Here is a 21,340-nt window from a genome sequence, read left to right on the forward strand (position 1 = left end):
CAAAACTATCAATAAATGCCTCTTGACCCTGAGTTTAATACAAAATAATGTGGAGTGAAAACACCCTTTTTGTCATGGCTTTCCCCCTCCATTGCAGGAGCTGCTCAAGTGGTATTACACTGAGCCAGGAGTTTGTAAACATACTTCCCTCAGACTGCTGGAAATGAGTACTCCTTTTAAGACCAACTGGATGCAATACTAAAACCTTCACATCCACTAGAGGCACAGAGGCTATAATTCAGAAATCGTCAAAGTCTAACTCTGTGGTACTCTCCAAAGATAGCTACCAATGTATCCTCCCAACACAAATGTCTTTTTTCCTCTCAAGAGATGAAGTCTAGGGACACCTGGGTGGCTCAGTTGGTTGAATATCTGACTTCAGCTCAGGTCATGATCTCACGGTTCATGGGTTCGAGCCCCACATCAGGCTCTGTGCTGACAGCAGGCTCAGAGCCTGGAGCCTGCTTTGGATTCTGTGTCTCCCTCTCTCTCCGACCCTCCCCTGCTTACACTGTCTCTCTCTATCTCTCGAAAATAAATAAAAAACATTAAAAAAATTTTATAAAAAAAAAAAGATGAAGTCTAGAGCATCTGGGTAGCTCAATCAGTTAAGAATCCAACTCTCGATTTCAGCTCAGGTCATGATCCCAGGGTCGTGGGATCCACACTGAACATGGAAGCTGTATAAGATTCTCTCTCTCTCTCTCTCTCTCTCTCTCTCTCTCTCTCTCTCCCTGTGCTCCTGCCCCATCAAGCACTCTCTCTCTAAAATTAAAATAAATAAATAAATAAATAAATAAATAAATAAATAAATAAAGTTTAAAAAATAAAAAGAGATGAAGTTTATTCTCCTTCCCCTGCGCCTGGGCTGGCCTTGTAATTTGCTCTGACCATATAGAGTGGCAGAACTGACATTATGCTGGTTCTGGGCCTGGCCCTAAGAGCCCTGGCATCTTTTGCTCTTAAATGTTTAGAACCCATCTGCCATGCTGCTGAACAGAGAAACCACAAGGAGAGGAACAAGGGAAAAATCTAGGCACCTGAGCTGATGCAGGGAGGTGCTCTAACCAACACATGTGAAGCAGAAGAACCAACCAATCAATACTCAAAGAGTTTTGAACAATAATAAATTGCTATTGTTTGAAACCACTGACGTTTGGGATGGCTTGTCACATGGCAACAAATAACTGGAACCACCTTATCCTGCTGTACAGTGGCCAGACTGCTGCACCAATGGTCCCCAGCCCAAGGTTAGCCCTGGAGAACTACAGCTAAAATCCCCAGATGAGAGGAAGTAAAGAACGGAGCTCCTAACAGACTAGCCTCAGTTTGAATGTCGGCTCTGCCACTTACAAGCTGTGACCTTGGATCAGTTAACTCAGGCTTCTTGTATGTATGACTCCAACTAGATGACATTTTCCCTTAAATTGAATAGAACTAGATGGCAGAAACTTTTCATTCCTGAGTGGAACCTTATAAGACTAAAAAGGAAAGAATCATTCAATTTTCTTTGGCTGTCCTGCCAGAAGCAGTCTATTTATGACTTGGCCATTTTCTCAGAATATGATATAAAAATAGAAGAGTTGTGCCTGAATTACCCACTAGTGAAACTAATGTCATATTTGAAAAGAAGATCCGAGAATTAGTTTGGGGAAAATGTAACCTAAAGTCACTGTACTCTTAGAGTTAAAGTAATGTGCCATTTTGGTTTCATATCCCATAACACAAAACACTAAGCCGGATTTATAAGCTATTTTTCTTGCATTTTTGTGAACAAAAATTATATTGGTAAAAACTGTCATCAAACAGAGGCAGCAGTTTTGCTAAACTCTTGGACATTGGTTATTTATAATATTCAAGGACAAAACAATTTACCTCAGTCTGAAATAAATTCATGACTGGCTATGTTTTTTTTTATAATAGGGTATGTTAAGATATAAAAGGAAATTATAAAAGAAAAAAATCTGGTCATCAAAATTACATTAAAAATTAACATGTCTATTGACAAAAAATGTATGTAGTATGTACTCAATACATACAAGAAAATATATGTAATAATAAGCTAATTAAGCACCCATTAGTCACGATGTATAAAGCATTTGAAACAACTGTTACATTTATGGGTAAATGGGGTCTGCTCCACAATGGAAATGTTCCCTGTTAACAATAGCACGGTCATATCTTGGTATCTAAAATGTACCTCTGTCCTCAATGGCATATCTTCAGTTTCTGCAATTTCAGAGCTAAAGGTGTATTCAGACTCATTGCTGCTGTGGGTGGAGTCTGTTCTCTTGTGTCCAGGCTTAGGCACATTCTGCAAGGCAAATAAGAAAATACTTAACACAACATAATTAAACCAGTCATAGTTAACACAGCATCCCCACTTACTGACTTGCTGTTCTCATGCCCAAATAATCTGTTCCACATTGTCCTAACAAATCCTTACAAAAGGGTCACTTTCTGGACTCTTCAAAGAAAAAGACGCACCAGCAGGGCATGACAAGAACACAAAGCCAACTGCTCAAATAAAGCATTTTTTAAAGCTGTGAGTAGCCAGTCACACAGGTGAAGTGTAGGTATAATGCCTATGCAACCAAGCACTGACTTCAGTGTTGCAATTACATAAAACTCAGTAAAAAGTTCATGAAACATGTTCAATGAAAGCATAATCATTTTACTGCATTGCATTTGAGCATAAGTGGAAAAAAAGAGAGGGGTTCTACATAGTTGACTCTAACTTCAGTCACTTTCATGTATGAAGTTGAATTTCTGGAGTCAGCATTGGGAAGCATGAGCAGTGCAGGAGAGGTAAGAAAGCTGCTCCAAGAACTGTCTGAAGTCCTGAAGTTACTGATTCAGGGAGTCCAGGTGACATTTCTATGACATGTGGTACAGTATGAAGTTAGCATTCAGAAAGCTTATGGAAAAGAGAAAAGTTATGCAATTGCAGTCTATTCCTTCCTATAGGAGAAAGGGTTAGAGAATGACTTGAAGAAATAAAAAGGCTGGGTTTTGAACCCCTCACTCCTGGGGTGTCCCCCCACAGAAGAGGTGGAAATGTCCAGAAAGACCTCTGGGAGCTTTTCATCTGTCCAATTTCCTTTACTCCTTCCCCCAGCTATAGGAAGAGCCAGAAGCCACAAAGAGCTTCTTTGCCTCTCTCTCTCCCATACTCAGGCTCACAGAGAACAGACCCAATGTGTGACTAAAAGAAAGCCAGCATCCAGGAGCAGCTGAAAGTCTCCCAGACCACCCCAACCTGTACTCCAAGGCATAAGGAAGACTCAAGAACACCAAAACCTCTGAAACTATCTAGCAGCTAGGGTGCACACTGAAGGGAAAACCACTCCACATAGAGTCAGAGGCACTCAGATCTACTCTCTGTTTACAGAGACAACACACAGGCAACCTGAAAGTGCCTAGCCCCAGGCAAGAGTTGTATGGGATTTTGTTTATTAATTAATTGGTTGTGTCATTAAGAAAAACAGGTAGGTCCGTATAAATACTTAGACAAAGGTTTTTAATAAGTTTATTTAAAGATGAATTAGACCCCTATTTTCCCTCCTTTATATGTTATCAAACAACAAATACCTTAAGATATGAAGAGAAGCAACACTACATCTGCTATTTAATGTAACTTCTGGATACAGGGTAGTGGTGAAATGCTCTGAGTCTACAGGAGAGAGCTGGGTAGAAATTCCAGGTCTGCCGTTTTCTTGTCCTTTACCCCAACTTCTCCAGGCCTCACTTTCATTATCAGGATAATAATATTATCTACCTAAGAGGGTTTATATGAGGATTAAATAAGAAAGTAAAAGTAAAGAGCACAGTGTTTGGCATGTAATAAGGATTCAATTAATGTTAACTGATGTTGCCATAATTGTTAGGACCCTGAAGTAATGCAGTACTCCCTCATGCATAGCCTTTCATTTCCCAGGTTTTTAGTCCATATGCTATTCAATTACAAGGACAAATATACTACTTGACCATCAAGTGCTCCTCCAAGATCTGCATCTCATACCTCCTCTTCTTATATCATTTCTCCAATAATTCCTTCTTTTCTTGAACCTGTCTTACTCCCTTTGTCAAGATTAATGACCCCATTGTTGACATGCAGTACTCCCTCCTTACTTGGAATGAATTCATCTTCAAACACTTCACAAGTCTATATTCCACTGCCTTATTATCTTTTCACTGCCTGCTTGAATTTCCTTGGCCCTGGATTTAGTGTTTTCTTCCTTCTGCTCTACAATGGAATGTTCCCGAATAAAAATCCTACAACACTTCCTGGTACCAGGGCCAACAAATCTAGTAATCACAGGCAATCAGTGCATTAACTTTGGCTCATATATCACATAGATTACCGAAGTGCTGAAGCAGTCTATCAATTCCCCATCCCTGAAGTTTCCTGCCATCCATTCGAGGAGTCTATTAACCACAAATGCTTCCTAGGCATTGTGGTAGTTGAGAGCTGCATCTGCAGAACAGTGTCAATGATACATTAGCCGAGTACCCATCTGTTAGTTGCCAAGCTCCTACCTAAACATTAAAATAAGATATTGCTATTATTTATTTATTCCTAAATTATAAAATCCATTTTTTATTCTCTACAATTCTTGGCAAATATTTTCTACCACGACTGCAATCTTCACTACGTCTAGAGCTAGGAAAGGGGACCTAATGAAGAGCTGAGTAGGAAGCAAATAGACTCTCATCTTCCTTCCTCTGCTTTTTTCCTTTTCCCTCCTTCTGACCACTTTGTTACCCAAAAGGAAGGACAATGAGTTGTCAGTATACAACAGAGAGGGCTATAAGCTGAGAAATCAGAAATGAAGCAGCAAAACCGCCCCTGGAACTTAATTACATCTTTCTTTTTCCACAGCACTGCTGGGAACAGAATGGCTAGCAGGCAGAGACCTGCTCAGCAGGAAGGAATAGCCCTGCTACGTTGCTGGAGGATGGCCTTTACTAGAGGGTCTTTTTTTTAGACATTTCTGGGAATGTGCTCAGAAAATGATGTATACGTGACACATGCTTGTCTCATTTTCTGAGGTTCACAAGGCAGGCAGTATTATAGATTCCCAGACATTCTGAGGGAGAAAAAAATTGTTTCTCTCTCTTTCAACAAAGATAAATGTGGTTCTCACATTTATTTGACTTCAATCATTCCTTTTCCCAATGCCACTTCTTAACATCCCAAGTCACTAATGGCTTCAGAAACACCTCGTGGGACACAAAACTTAGTGCTAACCGTAACCAAAGCACAGATTAACTATAAATGTTGGCATGGTGACCTAGAAAATGGATAAAAATACACCCAAGAATGGAACTCTGGGGAATATGATATTCCAAGACAGAGGGAAAGGACTCTAGGGAAAGCTAAGGATGGGAGAGCGTGAAGGACAGTGACTGCAGCAGGGAGATCAAGGAAGACAAGATTTAAGAAGGTGCCTTCTGATTTGTCAGTGGTAAGGAAAATGGTGACCTACTCCTACTTGTAATTTCTCTTTGTCACATTCAAATCAGGATAGAGTAGCAAGGTTTGAAATAACAGTCTAACTGGCATTCAAATTAGCTTTTTAATCTCTTTGAGACTAGATTTTCTCATCTTCAAGGTAATACATTTCATTTTTTGGGTGTGTTACATAATCTACTTTATTTTGCCTTTTTAAATGTTACATTTAAAAAACATTGTCAAAGGATCCAGATAGAAGCAAAATTTGAAGCAAACATTCTCTGCCATAAATATCAAATTACCTTGATTTTTATAAGAGAGATTTCAGAACATTTCTAGCCATTTGTACCATCAGGTTACCTTCAAGGCTGGCACCTACAGGGAACAAGAGAGCTAGGGAACTCTTTGTTTCCTGACAGCAAGGTAAGTAGAACAGAAAGACTGTGTGGAACTATTAAAAGTATAAAAGGTACATTGGTAGATGCAGAAGAATTCTTGAAATAGATAAATAATTTTTTACAAATAGAGGCTGAATTTTCCTTGTGTGGGAATATATCTTTGAAATTGTAACAAAAACCAGAGGAGGAAATAATTATATAAATATTTGCTTTATATGAAAATTTAACATTAAGTCATCCAATACAGAAAAGTCCAGCTGACTTCATACTAACCTATAGTCCAGTCTTTAAAGTGTTTGACCTAACAAAGTATTTATGAATAAAGTTATAGGATTTGTGGGATCTGCTCTAGAACTCAATCCAGTGCATGGGGTGGGATAGAGCAGGGGTAGAAGTGTGTCGGCCAGTTAGTAACTGGGTAATGAGTACACAAAGTACACGGGGATTCGTTCCACTATTCCAGGTGATTCAATTTTTTCATTAAAAGAATATATCTCAAGTGTTTGACTCACCACCATCAGAGTCATCTCTTCCTTGAGGTCATCATATCGTTCTTCTAAGCGACTGAACTCATTCAGAAGGTTCTGATATCTCAGCCTTTCATCATTAAGATCAAGTTCCAGTTGTTTTGTTTCTTCTACTAACTTCTTTTCCATAGTCTCTGAAAGAAAGAAGAAAGAAAAGCATAGTAAAGATGGCTCTATAAAACTTAAGAGTACAGCCATTTACACTGACTCCCAGCTTCTCTGCAGAGTTTTTCTTTCACCACCATGATCTATGAAGAGTACCTTAGTGAATGTAAGGAAAGAGAAAATACCATGACAAAAAAATAAAATTGTTTGTTACTAACAACAATCATTTATTGAGTTCTTCCATGTATTATGGATTCAATGCCTCTAGTTCATTCACTGGTTATAGCACATCCTTGATAAACTTCTACTAGTCATTTTCTAGTAACTAAAGTACTATATTATTTTAATATCCTGTTTCAGACTATCATAAAATTCTTTTGTCCAAACTAGTGTACTCTGTCAAAATGTCAGAGATACTACTCAATCTCTGAGGGAATGGCGAACTCTAAAGGAACCCAGCTGTCCTATGCTACAGTCCACTCTCTGTCCACCTCAGTTCCCAGGCTGAGATCTTACATTTTCTCTACACTGAATCCCCCACTGTCCTATTACTCCCCCATTTCTAACCAGGTAAGATCCCCATGTCTGGTCATCAGTGTTGTTTCTTCTTCTGTGTGCTGGGCGGGGGGTGCCTACCCTGAACTTTCCGTTTACCACCCCATTCTGCTCTCTCTGTTGCCAGCAGCTTGCATTTGCCTGGAATGTCATCTGGAGACTGGAGATGAGCGCCTGACTGAAGATAAAGCAAAGTAAAAAAGGCACAGATCTCATCTGTCTGTTTTAACTCAATGAGCCAACCAGTCACATTTATAAATATTAAGCTTCCTAATATGTATATGGCCTACTTTATCTTCATGTTTTGTGACTAGACCTTAATCCGCCCTGCTTGCTTCAATGGCTTCACCGTTTCTTACTCCATGAGCTTTATCATAAGGACAAGGGCTGCACGTGCCTTGTCTCAACTGTTTCCCTGGGGCCCGCTACAGTGCTTCCCTAATGTAGGCCTCTACTAATGTGTAAACGAATGAGCGAAAGAATCTCTTCTCCCTATGACATTCTATAAATTGTCTCATTCTCGCCAGTTTAGAGAAGCTGCCTGAGGCTACCAAGAAAGTTTCCCTAGGCAAATCCAATGTTCTTTCTTTGTTCTTCTCATTCAATTTCAAATAACATTTTACAATTTCCCAGAAGTATTCTCATCATTCTGGATCTTTCCATTATATTCTGCATCCTACCAGCCTTCTTTCCATGTCTTCAGTGACTGTTTCAATCTTCCCTATCAATTTTCCTTTCTGGTTTCTTTTCTTCACCTTATTCTTTACCTGTGGACATCTTACAAGGCTTAATTCCAAATTTCTTCTCTTTCCTTTACATTAGTCCCTGTAATAGGGAGGAGGTGATGGGGAAAAGCACAAAGGGGTCTCTTACCATCTTAGCTTTAATGGGTACCTTAAGGACTATTTGTTTCCGTCTCTAATCTTTAATCTTTGTTTTTAGGACATCTCTATACAGAGGTCCTAGCTGACATCCAAAATTTAACATTCTAACAATTGATCTCATTAAATTTACTCATAGACATGTACTTTCCCCCCTGATTTTCCTGATTGGTAATAACACACCATTATTGTTGTAATATCTCAAAACTTTAGAAAACTTTAATTCTTTTTTGAATTTCACATCAAAAAGGATAACATTCTGGTGATTTTTGCATATATTGAATCCTGGCTCCAATCCATTTCTTCCTCCCTGTGTCCACCACCAATTACTATAGATTAGATCTCTACCTTCTTAGTCCATGTTTATACACATGTGGACTCCTTGTAAGTCATAATTCTTATCTATCTCACAAATGGGAAATGTAAATTTCCACATGTAGTTAATTTTCTATTCAAACATTTAGAGTTGCTTTTTTTTCTTGTTTGGTAGAAAAAGGTAATTTATCTTGGGAGAATACTATCTACTGGTTTAGTAAAAAATAAATACACATAGACACATATACATATTAGCTCACAATTTCTTCCTAATTCAATAGAATCCTATGAGTCATACTAACAAATCATAAATGCAGAACAATTGATTTTTTTAAATTACAGATGATAGTGACTATACATGAATTCACATTTGTATACAGAAAGACCAAATTTATAAGTTCACCAACTACATCAACCAAAATACTACTGTGCTTGCCCCTTGGAACTTCCTGAGTTGACTGATGACAATCTCAACTTTTTAAAACATCTAAGCTCTAAGCAAAGTTGTAATTTAGAAAATCTTGGTCTAAGGCTGGCTGGAGAACCATAGGTTATGGCCACGTGAGCCTTACCTGTCATCTCCTTAGCCTGCTCCACGATAAGATGATTGAGGGCCTCTTTCTCCTGCTTCAGCAAAGTATTTTCCTCCTTCAGATTTGATACCAGCTATAAAATAAAACAATAAACTCAGATGGCTGCTGAAGACAGAGGATGCCCAGTACCGAATATAAAGACCACACAGCAGTCCCTCCTTACTTCCATGTCTCTGTGTCCCATTTCATTGCCTAGTTCCATCTAGTCATCTTTCAAACTTGGCTCAAGCATTACCCATTCCAGAGAGCCTTCCTAGAAATTCCATCCAAATAGGGGTCTCTCCTACAGGAGCCTGTATGTGCCTTGTTATAGTCCTTATAAATGATTTACTTTTACTTCCCTAATAGACTAGAAATTCCTGAAGGATGGAGATAACTACTGTTACTTAACTTTGTACCTTGAGCATTTAGCAACTGCTTGGCACCTAGTAAGTATTTGCTCTTGAAGGAATGATAATGCCTTCTCACCTCAACAGCCTAACACAAAGCTTATGCATACTCATGATTCAGTTATTAAGAGAGATTAAGGAGGTTCAGAAAGATAGGAAGGGCATTTTAGTTCTGGAATTCACTGAATTCCTTCTGAAGCTCCCTGCTGTCTGTCTTGAGAAAAAGAATTTCCCTTTCATCTCCATTTAAGAGTTTTACAAGGTTGCAAACTGGCCCTTTTATTCCATGTTTAAGCACTGGCCTTACAACACTCTTAAAGTACTTAATGCCACAAAACGTTACACTTAAAAATAGTTAAACTGGTAAATTTTGTTATATATATGTATATTTTGACACACACACATAAACAAAACACAATGACCTTTCACCTTCTAGTTCCCAGTTGGATAAGGATTCCCAGGAAGCAAAAATCAAAACCAAAGGTTAATTTGGCAAAGTTTATAATTTACTCAGTTCATCTTTGAAATAAATGTGTGTGTGTTTGTGATGAGTGAAATTTTAATTCCTTTCTCTAAGCATAAATTTAAGGAACTCTTAAAGTGATAGCTTCATTCATTCATTCATTCTTAAGTAAGCTCTAAGCTCAATGTGGGGCTCAAATTCATGAGGCTGAGATCAAGAGTCACATGTTAAAGCAAAAGCTTTAATAATAAAGAGAAAGCTATCAAAAGTTCAGAGACAAAGAGGGCTCTGTGACTAAGGATTCCTAAAAGCCAGGAAGGTTAGAGAGGAACACTATGTCACAGCAGAAGTCAGTCCAGAATGTATTCCTTCTGAGGGCCCGGTCTCTTCCCTCCATACTGATAGGGCCTTAAGAGCTGCTCTTAGATGAAAGGCCAGCATTCCCTATGTGCTTGTGAAAGAAGTTGCTCTGTCAGGGGTGTGCAACTAGTAAACTATGCTGCTTCTCTGAAATATATGTGTCTAGCCCATGCCCCTAGAGCATTGGGAGGTACCTTTATAAAAACTCTCAAGTACATTCTGATACACACTCTTGAGTACAAACCACAGGTCTAAGATACCTTCTAGGCTCCTTGATCAGCCTGGCTGGAAATGTAGCTTTTCTAACCACAAAGCTGGCTATCACAGTGAAATTTTTTCATTCTTCCCTATTGCTACACTCTAATCAAAAGAATTAATAATAGGGCCTGTTGGGGGTCATGATCTCATAGCTCGTGAGTTCAAGCCCCACATTGGGCTTTGTGCTAACAGCTCAGACCCTGGAGCCTGCTTCAGATTCTGTCTCTCTCTTTCTCTCTCTCTCTCTCGGCCCCTTCCCTACCCATGCTGTCTCTCTCTCTCAAAAAATAAGCAAACATTAAAAAAATTTTCTTAAGAGTTAAGGGTAGTTCCTATAGGTATCCCTGGGAAAAGCAGGAGATAATGAAATTAAAAGACAGGAAAGATTTGAATCTGTTCATGTGTGCTATTCTTTTAGACTAGAAAGGTATGAACTTGACTTTGAAGGGGAAAAGAGAATACTCCTACCAAGCCTAAATACTCTATGGACACAGAGGACTCAGAGGAATCTGAAAAGCTTGTGTGCTACGGAAATGAGAAAAGGGAGCTCTTAAACTTCAAGAGTATCCCTTTGAATGTATATTTGAATTCAGATAGAATAAGCTTGCCATGTCAAAATCACCTGCATTAATGGCATTGCTGTTTCTGTACACAGAACTCAGGTCTACTAGAGATATAGGAAGAAATATTTTATTAAGACCCTAAACACTATGGAAAGACTGCAGTTTTATTAGCTACACTGTCCTATCTGAATTGCATCGAAGCTCCTTCCGAGGTTCTTACTGCATAGGCTGTGTTAATATTCAGAAGTCCACACAGAAAAAGCATAGGAAACTGGGAGTCTTGCCAGTAGTTACAGCCAACAGTCAAATCTGTTTTCATTTAAAAATGGTAATACTAGTGGAGTTTATGAAAATCTATCACTTTTTTCAAGTAAGCTTTATGCTGAGGTACTTTTGTTTAAACAACACATTGTATTGCTGCTGCTTGAGAACCTTAATGTTTCCCATATTTAATAAAGTTTTGATATAAGTTAATATAACTGTGTAATGCAGAAGCACCCATCTGTGAGCATTCTTGTTACTGTTCTAGCTGCACAGCAGCTCTTGGCTATGATCAGTGTGCAGATACTTGGATTCCTCCCTCTCGGACTTCTAATACAGCCTCGGTGCAGGCTTCCATAAAAATCTCTACTATCAGCTAGTGACATTTCACGGTTTGATTGGCTTCTTAATCATGTTAACTCTTTTGAAGAAAAAGGAGTCTACACTTCATCCAGACCTATGTATTTGAAGAAAAAAGAGAGAGTAGTTACGTGGCCATTAATTCTCCTCTTTGCTCTGATCTTACTAGGGTCAAGGGTTCTACTAAAAGACCTACAATGACTGATGCATCATGTGAGAGAAATACTTGGAAAATACTGATAAGGAACAGTAAACAAACTGACATTTGTATTTCACCTTCAACTGAAACCAACACTGAGCCACATGGGCCAGGTCGTGATGACAGAACACTTCCTCTGTGAAAGGAGTCAATGGGGATATGATAACTACTTCCTACCTGCTCAGTTTCCTGTTTGTATCTATCTGCACGCTCCTCAATGGATTTCTTCTCCGACTGAGTTTGTTCCAGGTCTTTCCGGAGCTTGGCAATTTCTTCCTGCAGACTGAGGACACGTCCAGTAGCAATCTTAGCCTCCTCCTCACTTAGTTGAAGACGCTCTAAGTCACTTCGTAGTTTCTCAGTCTCAGAGGTGTATATTCCTTCTAGATTGGTCAGTTTTTCCACGAGGCATTTGTAGTCTTTGTTCTTTTAAACACATACATAAGTAACAGTAAGTAAACATATACATCAAATGTATATGTATATGTATCTCAAATGTATTTTGAGATAACCTTATTTATTGATCATCTTCATGCTGTATCACCATAGCATTGATAGAGTATCTAACCGCAACCCGTACAAGTAAGACCCTCTTAGTGATACAATGAGAGAAAAGAATAGGCAGAGTTAATTCTGTAACATGGAGGTCATTTTCTCAGAGTCACAAGTTAAGTTACCATAGTAAATTCTTAATTTCCTGATTCTTAATCCAGAAATTGAAACATCTACACTTACTTTTGAAAATAAATCAGTATTCTATAGAAGCCATATATGCTAGCCAAGTGATTCTTAAAAATGATAAAATGGCCTCAAAATCACAAGTTACTTACAAATCTCTTTATTACCTTAAAACTCCTCCCACTAAGAAAACCTTCCTGATGAATCCTGCTTTATTCGGTTTTTCTGTTTTTGTGGGTTTTTTTCTTTTTTGCCATCCTCAGTATTTATATGTTACCAATTACCACTGTATCATTTGCATGTGCTAAAATATTACTTAGTAACTATCTTTAGGAAATCAAATTTTGTCTCTGCAATAGACTGTAAATTCCCCAGAAGCACAGACATCTATCTGTCTTTTTTTGCCATCTCAATGCTAAACAACTCATCTGTAAAAGAAGCAGTGTACTTTATGCAAATGAATGATAATGACAAATGAGATTTAGAAAGTATAAAGTATAATACGACTCTTGGACATAAAGGTTTGGAGTGCTAGTAAATCTGGCTCTGTTCTCAAAATAATTTCCTACCTTAGTCCTTGCAATCAAAATCTTACCTATAAGCTTGTCACTATTTCCATACTCCTTATTGTCATTATTAGGTTACCTTTTTTGCTGCAATTGGAAAGTCAAGTCAGAGGAGACATTGCTGAAAATAATGCCAGTGGGGCTCTTCAGGCATGCCCCACTTTCAGGGCTTCTGTTTAAAACACATCTGCTCGGATGCACGGGTGGCTCAGTCGGTTAAGCATCCAGCTTCAGTTCAGGTCATGATCTCATGGTTTGTGAGTCTGAACCTCGTGTCAGGCGTTGTGCTGACAGCTCAGAGCCTGAAGCCTGTTTCAGATTCTGCCCCTCCCCTGTTCATGCTCTTTCTCTCCCAAAAATAAACATTAAGAAAAATAAATCTTTTTAAATAGTAAAACACACCTGCTCATCAACTTTGCGCTGTAGCTGCATGATCTTGTTCTCCATGCCAATGTGGAGCTTCTTATAGCGTTCCACGGAACGGGCCTCGATCTTGAGCTTCTTTAGCTCACGCTTGGCCATCATCCGCCGGAAGCAGCACTGGAGGTAGATGACGGCGTGCATGCTCCTCTTGTAGTGGGTGCGAGCCAGCCAGCCCCGGACCCACTTTTGAATGATAACTGCTTTGTGCTCACGGAGCATCTGCACAGAAGAGGTAAGTACAGGTAATGTCAGATCCTGGACTAGATACAAGGCTCAATATTATCTGGAACTCATAAACTGCCTAAAGGGAAAAATACTAAATTTGAACCAACAATGTACCATATGGATTGTACACAGCGCAAATATATGGAGGCACAAAATTATTTTAAAAAGCAATTTAACAAGTAGACTCAGGGGCACTGGGTGGTTCAGTTGGTAAAGTGTCAGACTTTTTGAGCTCGGGTCACGATCTCACAGCTGGTGGGATCGAGGCCTGTGTTGGTTTCTGCACTAACAACGCAGAGGCTACTTGGGACTCTTCCTCTTCCTCTCTCTTTGCCCCTTCTTTGCTCGCATGTGCATGTGCTCTCCCTCTCTTTCCCTCTCTCTTTCTCAAAATAAACAAACTTAAAAAAAAGAAAGGTGATTTAAAAACCATATATAAAAGTCTGTGTTATGTTCATATGTTATATGAATATGTATGATGATAAGCAGAGAATACACATGGACGCTGTGTAAAGATACCAGAATACTAAAAGGAAGACAATTCTAAAAAGAAAGAAAAAAACACATTAGGTTTCTTATTGGTATATGACTTCGGTTAGCAATAGGTGATCTCTATAAAAAGAATAGAAGCCTGTAGTATTAAAATAAAAGACTGACACCCACCCCTCAAGACTTACTGCTGATACCATATGACTGCTCATTAGGTCTGTGCTTAAAGACATGAGGTATGACAATAAGCTGATTGTAGAAGCCAACAATAGTTGGCAAACTTTATTACTGATTTATTGACTTTTCCCCCAGAAACAAACAAAAATAACACTATTGTTTGCCATATTTGAAGAATACCACTTTAGTGAGGTTTTCACGTTGCTATTTCAAATGTAGCAGGAATCCACCTAGGAAATTCAAAGGTAGTAGGGATGGAGCTTCAAAAGAAAAGTAAAAGATGAAGTGAAATAAAATAATCTTAGTTTTGATTTTATATTTTATTTTCTAAAAAAATTATATTCTAAATTTAAACAGCTTATAACAAAAAGGTTGCCTTATGAACTGAATTTTTCAGTGACAACCATCAAGTAGGGAGTTTATAAACAATTACCAGAAATGATAGATTAAAAAGTCTTGAATTTTAAGAAAGGTTAAACTAGCAAAACCTTGAGGTCCTTTTAAGTCTATGGTTTAATGAGATAACTCTTATGTGATATAAATGATGTTTAAATGTATGCACCTGATTAAGTATTTATTAGCAATTACTGCAAATGCACATAATGCATCCCTTATGAAACTTTTTATATGTAAAAATCTCTGAAACTATTCAAATAGAAAGTACTTTAATAAAATCATTAAAAGAATAGCTCCTGTTTTTAGGTTATTTAACAATGAATAAAATGTAACATTCTAATGGAATACACTTAAGAAATAAGTGGTTAAGTTTTAAACTACCAGATACAAAAAAATTATAGGTGTTTAGGAGAGCTTAAAAGCCTCTTTGGAAATGAAGGCCGCCCTTTTTGGCTGTTCTCCTAATGCCAAGGCAGCCTGCAGGGTCCCCTCGGTATGGTCACCATGCATCACACTGTAGTGAAGCCAGCATACTGAGCTCTCACTGAACATCATAGTCCCGAGGGAGCCCCTTGTCCCATCCGGATGACAGTGACCAACTGGGTGGTCTCAGTGGTGAGAACTGAAGGCTTTCAGATTTAAAACTCAAAAGCACACAGTGGCAAAGCTATTAATGCCAATTTTCCTATTCCATTTCCTTCTCTCCACATTACTTCAGACATTGGTCCATTTCTGAAATGTTAGTCAAGTGGAAACAGTATACAATTAGAATTTCCACTCTCAAAGAAAGATCTCAATGATCTCATGTCCATCAGTGAGTCAGAGAAATTAAATAACACCTGCTCTCCCTTTTAGATCCCCAAATCACATGAAGGGGAAGCTTGGACTGAACACAGCTAGAAGCAGCTCTAACGGGATGCTACTGGCCTAAATGTGAGCTAGCCTCTAATGGGCCACCCCGCTACACCCGTCACAGGGGAAGCTGATGTGGTCAGAGCCTGCCTCTGCTAGACCAATGTCCCCACAACCCAGTTCATATGTTTCTGAGGAAAACGGGAAGGTAACCAGTTTTTTATATCAAAAAAGTCAAGTTTAATAAGGTTTTTTCCCCTATTGAAAGCTCATACTTATAGAAAAAGAACACCAGAATGTGTGGGTAGAAAGACCTGGAGTAGCTATCTTCATTTTCCTCAAAACATAGCTATAGAATATGCTCATTCAAGCCTCATCAACTTTCCATTTCTCCTTATTTTCTACAACTATTTCAAAATAAGAAAGTAATATAAACATATAAATAGGACCCAGGTCATGCTCATGCACTGCCTGTGACCAGAGACAAATCTCTCAAATCACTCTGCTGATGCTCCTTCTAATGATGATGCCCCCAGAGCTCTAAGATCCAGACTGCACTTCTGTCTTATTGAAAGTACATCCTCAAGAAGAAACTCAAAGCATTGCCAAAATAAGAGATAAAAATCTCCCATCAATTGGATCATACATTGTCAGAGGTAATGATTAAGATTAATCTGGTGATCCATTGTCTACAGTCATGTAGATTATTGCTAGCTATAAAAATGATTTGTCAAAAACATCTGGAGCATCATACTCTAGTCAATACAACTGTAACCACATTAATTTATTTTCTTTTCACCATGTTAAATTCTTCTAAGGTTGTTTCATTCTTGGAACTATCTTATACCCATCTGTCATATATTCTACCTATTCACAGCTCATCACAGTTGGCTGAATAAAGGCCCCCCAAGGACATCAGTTCCTCATCCTGGAAACCTGGAAATGCTACCTAATTTGGGAAAAGGGTCTTTGCAGAGGTGTTTACATTAAGGATCTTGAGATAGGGGGATTATTATGGATTATCCGGGTGGTGCTCAAATCCATCACGAGCATTCTCATAATAGACAAAAGAAGTGTGTTAGACACACAGAGAAGATGATGTGTAGATGGAGGCAGAGGATAAAGTGACACAGCCACAAACACAAGGCAGCCACCTGGCAGAAGCTGGAAGAGGCAAGAGACAGATTCGCTCCTAGAGCTTCTGGAGAGAGTCCAGCTCTGCTGACATCTTGGTCTTTGGGCTATTGATACTGATTTTAGACTTTTGGTCTCAGAACTCTGAGAGAGTAAATTTTTGTTTTTGTTAAGACACCAAGTTGTGGGTAATTTATTACAGCAGCCACAGGAAACTAATATACTTTTTTCAAATTACATAGATAAATGGGGATAAAGGAAATACTTTTTCCACTATCCTATTAATAAATATATGTTCTTAGTTAATATTTAAAAATATATTTCAATTGTTGGTTGTCTCCATTCAGTTCCTACGTCCACAGGAGCCCCTGTGGTATTTTGTACAGATAATGGAATTTTATTGACGTTCATGGAATGAATAAACAAAGTTGGAAATAATGCCTCACCTTGCGATACCTATTTCTGGCCAAGTAGCCTCGCAAATAAGACTGAAGAACGATAGTAGCCGTTCGTTTTGTCTTGTATCTCCTGCAGACTATGTACATGCGCCAGTTCTTCTGGATGATGGTTGCTGCCTTGGTTCTGCGCAGGAACTTAGCATAGCTGGGCGAGAAAAGAGTGGCATGTTGTAACTGATCAGACAAACCCAGGAACACGTTTTGTAGAGACTCAAAGCACAAATATCTTCAGCATTATACTACCTCCAATTAGAATTGTTTTAATTCTAATAACGTACATGTTAAATCACTTATATTTGTATAGCAATTTATAGACTCCCTAAATATTTTTGCACTCATTTTCTGATTTGAGCCTTTTCTAACCCAGAAAAGTAGAATGTCCCAAAATACCTGATATTACAATAAAGAAAGTAAAGCTAAAAACAGGCTCGCTCTTCTAGAACACTGCATATTGTCCCTTTTTTATAGCCAACTGGCTGCCCACAGTAATCCCATAATTACCACCAGCGTTCTTAGAACTGCCTTTGCTAATGTGTCTATTTATCCCTAATCTATCTGTTTGGGCATAAATTCTTCATCATTAATTCATTCCTACTGATAAATTAAATAAAATTATCCTCATATGTAATCATACTGAAGTGTCATTCTCCTCCAGATCTCCTCAGTTAACTGCTCCTGAAAACTCTTGAGTGGAATCATTATTAACCAGCACATATTCATGACTTTTAAAGTTGATTTCTTCAAGCCCACATAAAAGTACAAAATATAAAAAACACTGAGGACATGTGTAGGCAGTAATTTGTAATTTTCTTGAAGATGAATCTACACCATTCACAAGGGTGAATGAAATTTTATTCTATTTAACTGTCTTTTGAGTAAACCTGTTATTCTTTGAAACTAAGAAGAGGTAAGGCATTGCCTTCCCGAATAGGAAGACCACTCAAAACTGTCCTCAGATGGACAACGAATCAGATGAGCTCTCCAATCTCAGGGGCCCTGAGCCAGGGAGGACAGGCCGCCGAGAGACCTACCATCGGGCCTGGTAGCCCCGCACGTATCTCTGCACAGTGGTGGCCGCCCTCCGCATGCGCAGGTACTTCTTCCGCAGCAGCCACCCTCGGATGGTCTTCTGGATCCGGATGCAGGCAGCCCTCAGCTTGTCCGCCCTCAATTTTTCTAGATAGGCCACTTGACCAGCACGGAAAAAGATCTTTGTCTTACCAAACTGGTATTTGTCCTTGTCCTATTTTTTGGAAAAAAATTATATACTCAGAAGTAGAAATGATGACCATGTAAATGAACTTTTAAAAGAGAAAAAATATGTCTAAAGGCAGAATCAGTAAAGGGATGAATCTAGTAGCTAAAATTTGGGCTACATCACAATTAACTAATGGAGCCAAATTTTTTATCCTATGTAAGTTGAGCAAATAGAAGGGATTTTAAGGAAAACTGCAGTTTAAGAATTATTTTCGGAATTATTCTACCTGGAATTATTATCTGAGGCCAAAAACTTGGTTGTGAGTTATAAGCAGCTATTATTTGCGTGTCTGCATTTTAAATATCTCAAGGAAGTGGAGATGCTGACACTCCCTCTGACTGACTCAGGCTGTAAGGATTACATCAGGCTGTATGTTCCATGAGAAAGCTGAAGGGACAAAAACACCAGCATAAAGAACAAGGCAGGAAGCCATGCACATAAAATAAGAATCAAACAACAAAAAAACTTTGCATATTCATATCAAGAGTTAAGTTTTCAACAGTTATCTGGTGCTTTTATCAACAGTATCTAAAAATAAACAAACATAATCCTATATATGTATCTAAAATCCTTCTACAAATTTCAAAACTCCTTTTACAAAAACACAATCATCATCACTTATATTGCTCATCGACTTTGGATAACAAGGCATGCATGCTATTTTTAGTCTATTGCATTCTGATCCACCTTATCTTGAAGAAAGCAGGTTATTAACCATGCTCATGTCAAAGGAAGAGTGGAATTTATTTATGAAAATCACCATCATGATCTGAAATTCTAAGGGCAAACAAAGAAAAACCACCTTTCAGGGTAAATAGGTAGCTCCTATCCATCCTGCACAAGAACCCGCAAAATCAGAAATCTCTACATATATGTAAAATATGTAAAATTATTTCAATTTAAATCACGAAAGTTTACATAGGAAGCCCAGCTGGAGACCTAAACAGCCAAAAGATGATTCCTCTCTCTTTCTCTCCCTGTCTCATCTACCTTGTAGCCTCTCTGTAAAGCCACCTGGTAGAGAGCCCAGAACCAGGCCTGCCACGGTCTGAGGGACCAGGGAGAGGACCGTCCCTTTCTGCCCTCTGTGCCCTTCTGAACCCAGGTCAGAAAGGAGTTGGTCTAAACTCAAAAAGGATGATTCTTTTTATGCATTACTAAGAAAGTGGCCTTAGCTCTTAAAAAAAGAAAAAGTTATTATTACCAAGGAAGAGATTTTACATTTAGCTAATAGTAATTAGGACTAATTACCTCAAAGTTAGGTAATCCATCCCAACTAGTGTCAAGCAAGCAAAATATTTTTTAAAAACCCTCTCATGAATCTTAAACTCTTCATGAATTAGATGTGTTCTCAAAATGGAGCCCTCAGACCAGCATCAGCATCACCTGAGAACTTGTTAGAAATGCATATTATTGGGCCCATTCCAGACCTACTGAATCAAAAATTCTGCTAGATGTGGCCCAGCAATATGTATTTTAGCAAGCCCTTCAGGTGACTCTGATGTATTCTAAAGTTTGATAATTCCCTAACTTGGCATGTAAAATTTTTCAAACACCAACCTACATTTCTTAACCATTTCCTTACTGTCCCATATATGTATAGGATATAATTTGTAGATGGATTTTAGATACATGTATAGGATTTATATAATAAAAACCAAAGAAAAACAACAACAAAAAAACCCCACAAAAAACAAAACACATCACACACACACACATACACACATAAACATTTTACTGTTTTCTGAGCAAATTCTATGCTTTCCTACTTCTTCACACCTTGCTCCCTAGTAGAATATCCTTCTGCTTTCATACAATCTTACCAACTCTTCAGGGCCTGACCCAAAACACACATCTTCCGTGAAACTGTTCCTCCTTCCTATTGCACATGTGGAATGTACTTTGCCTTACTCTGATTTCTTTACTATTTGATAGACACTAGCATACTATACTTATTTTTAAAATGCATGAATTTCTAAGACAGACTATGTTCCCCTAGGATAAGACTTAGTTTTTTCTTAATCACACAGTATCTGGCCTGATACCTTCCAGAAGTAAGTACTAGGTAAACTTTTACTGATAATGATCAAACTCTAAAACGAACATGTCTCATGTCAGGGTCCAAGCCTCATCCTGTTTCCTGATGGTAGACCATCACCCTCACTAGGCCTAGCACCCTAAAGAGAGTGAGCCTTGACCTCTAAGACAGTGTGCCTCCCACCCTCTCCCCCACAAATAATCTGGATTAGTGGTATTTCCCAGAACTTTCAAACATTACAATCACAAGGCCTTTGGTCAATATCTGTTCAGATAAAGGTAAGTGAACATCTTTCTTACCACTATCAGTTTCTCTAACACATTCTTGCATGTTTGCTTTCTGTCACTCAGCACATCCTTTTGCTTCATTAGGACACGGTAGCGGCTAAAAAATTCTTGGTAAGTCCACCTACATAAAGAAACTCACATCAGCTTATTTAAAGAGGTAAGACTCTATCCCGTATGATCCCTTATATTTGAAAACTGCCAGGCTCACCGTGAGGGGAAGCCTGCAGCACTGATGCGGATGGTTTCCAGGACACCACAAGCTCGGAGCTGCTGCACCGCTCTCTTCTCGTCAAACCTACATGTAAAAGTGAGCATCAGAAACACACAAAGAAACCTGGCTATATCCACGAAGTACACTCCTCAGTCCAGAGAATGCATTCTTTTATAAAGGGTCATATGGATAAATTAGAATATTCAAAAGTTGGAGCGGTGATCAACATGGAAAACTGTGTGACAGTGGGGAGGAGACCATTAGCAGGAAAAATAAAGAGCTGTAAGCATTATTTGTAGCTCCTACCACAAACCCATAAGAATACCACTGAACAAATCAAGAGACTATGGATGCTGGCGAGGGTGTGGAGAGAAGGGCACCCTCCTACACTGTTGGTAGGAATGTAAACTGGTGCAGCCGCTCTGGAAAACAGTGTGGAGGTTCCTCAAAAAACTATCCATAGAAC

At 38.6% G+C, this 21,340-nt stretch overlaps 1 protein-coding gene and 1 long non-coding RNA gene across 6 annotated transcripts in view; one reads left to right on the top strand and one right to left on the bottom strand.

The window, feature by feature from the left end:
* The window catches only part of MYO5A (myosin VA), a 192,451-nt gene that overhangs the window by 47,195 nt on the left and 123,916 nt on the right, over window positions 1-21,340 (bottom strand). For all 5 annotated transcript variants that reach the window (XM_029950496.1, XM_029950494.1, XM_029950497.1 and 2 more), the window contains exons 17-25: window positions 20,872-20,958; window positions 20,676-20,784; window positions 18,112-18,323; window positions 17,069-17,225; window positions 13,329-13,568; window positions 11,860-12,108; window positions 8,809-8,902; window positions 6,366-6,514; window positions 2,201-2,314 (exon numbers count right to left, since the gene is read on the bottom strand). In XM_029950496.1, the coding sequence (XP_029806356.1) occupies window positions 2,201-2,314; window positions 6,366-6,514; window positions 8,809-8,902; window positions 11,860-12,108; window positions 13,329-13,568; window positions 17,069-17,225; window positions 18,112-18,323; window positions 20,676-20,784; window positions 20,872-20,958 (1,411 nt within the window). The remainder of the gene's footprint in view (window positions 1-2,200; window positions 2,315-6,365; window positions 6,515-8,808; window positions 8,903-11,859; window positions 12,109-13,328; window positions 13,569-17,068; window positions 17,226-18,111; window positions 18,324-20,675; window positions 20,785-20,871; window positions 20,959-21,340) is intronic.
* On the top strand, window positions 5,371-12,452 carry LOC115300906. Its single transcript, XR_003912916.1, has 2 exons — window positions 5,371-5,468; window positions 11,653-12,452. It is a non-coding gene; the product is annotated as an uncharacterized LOC115300906 (long non-coding RNA).

Source organism: Suricata suricatta, chromosome 9, assembly GCF_006229205.1.
Source record: "Suricata suricatta isolate VVHF042 chromosome 9, meerkat_22Aug2017_6uvM2_HiC, whole genome shotgun sequence".
NCBI lineage: Eukaryota > Metazoa > Chordata > Mammalia > Carnivora > Herpestidae > Suricata > Suricata suricatta.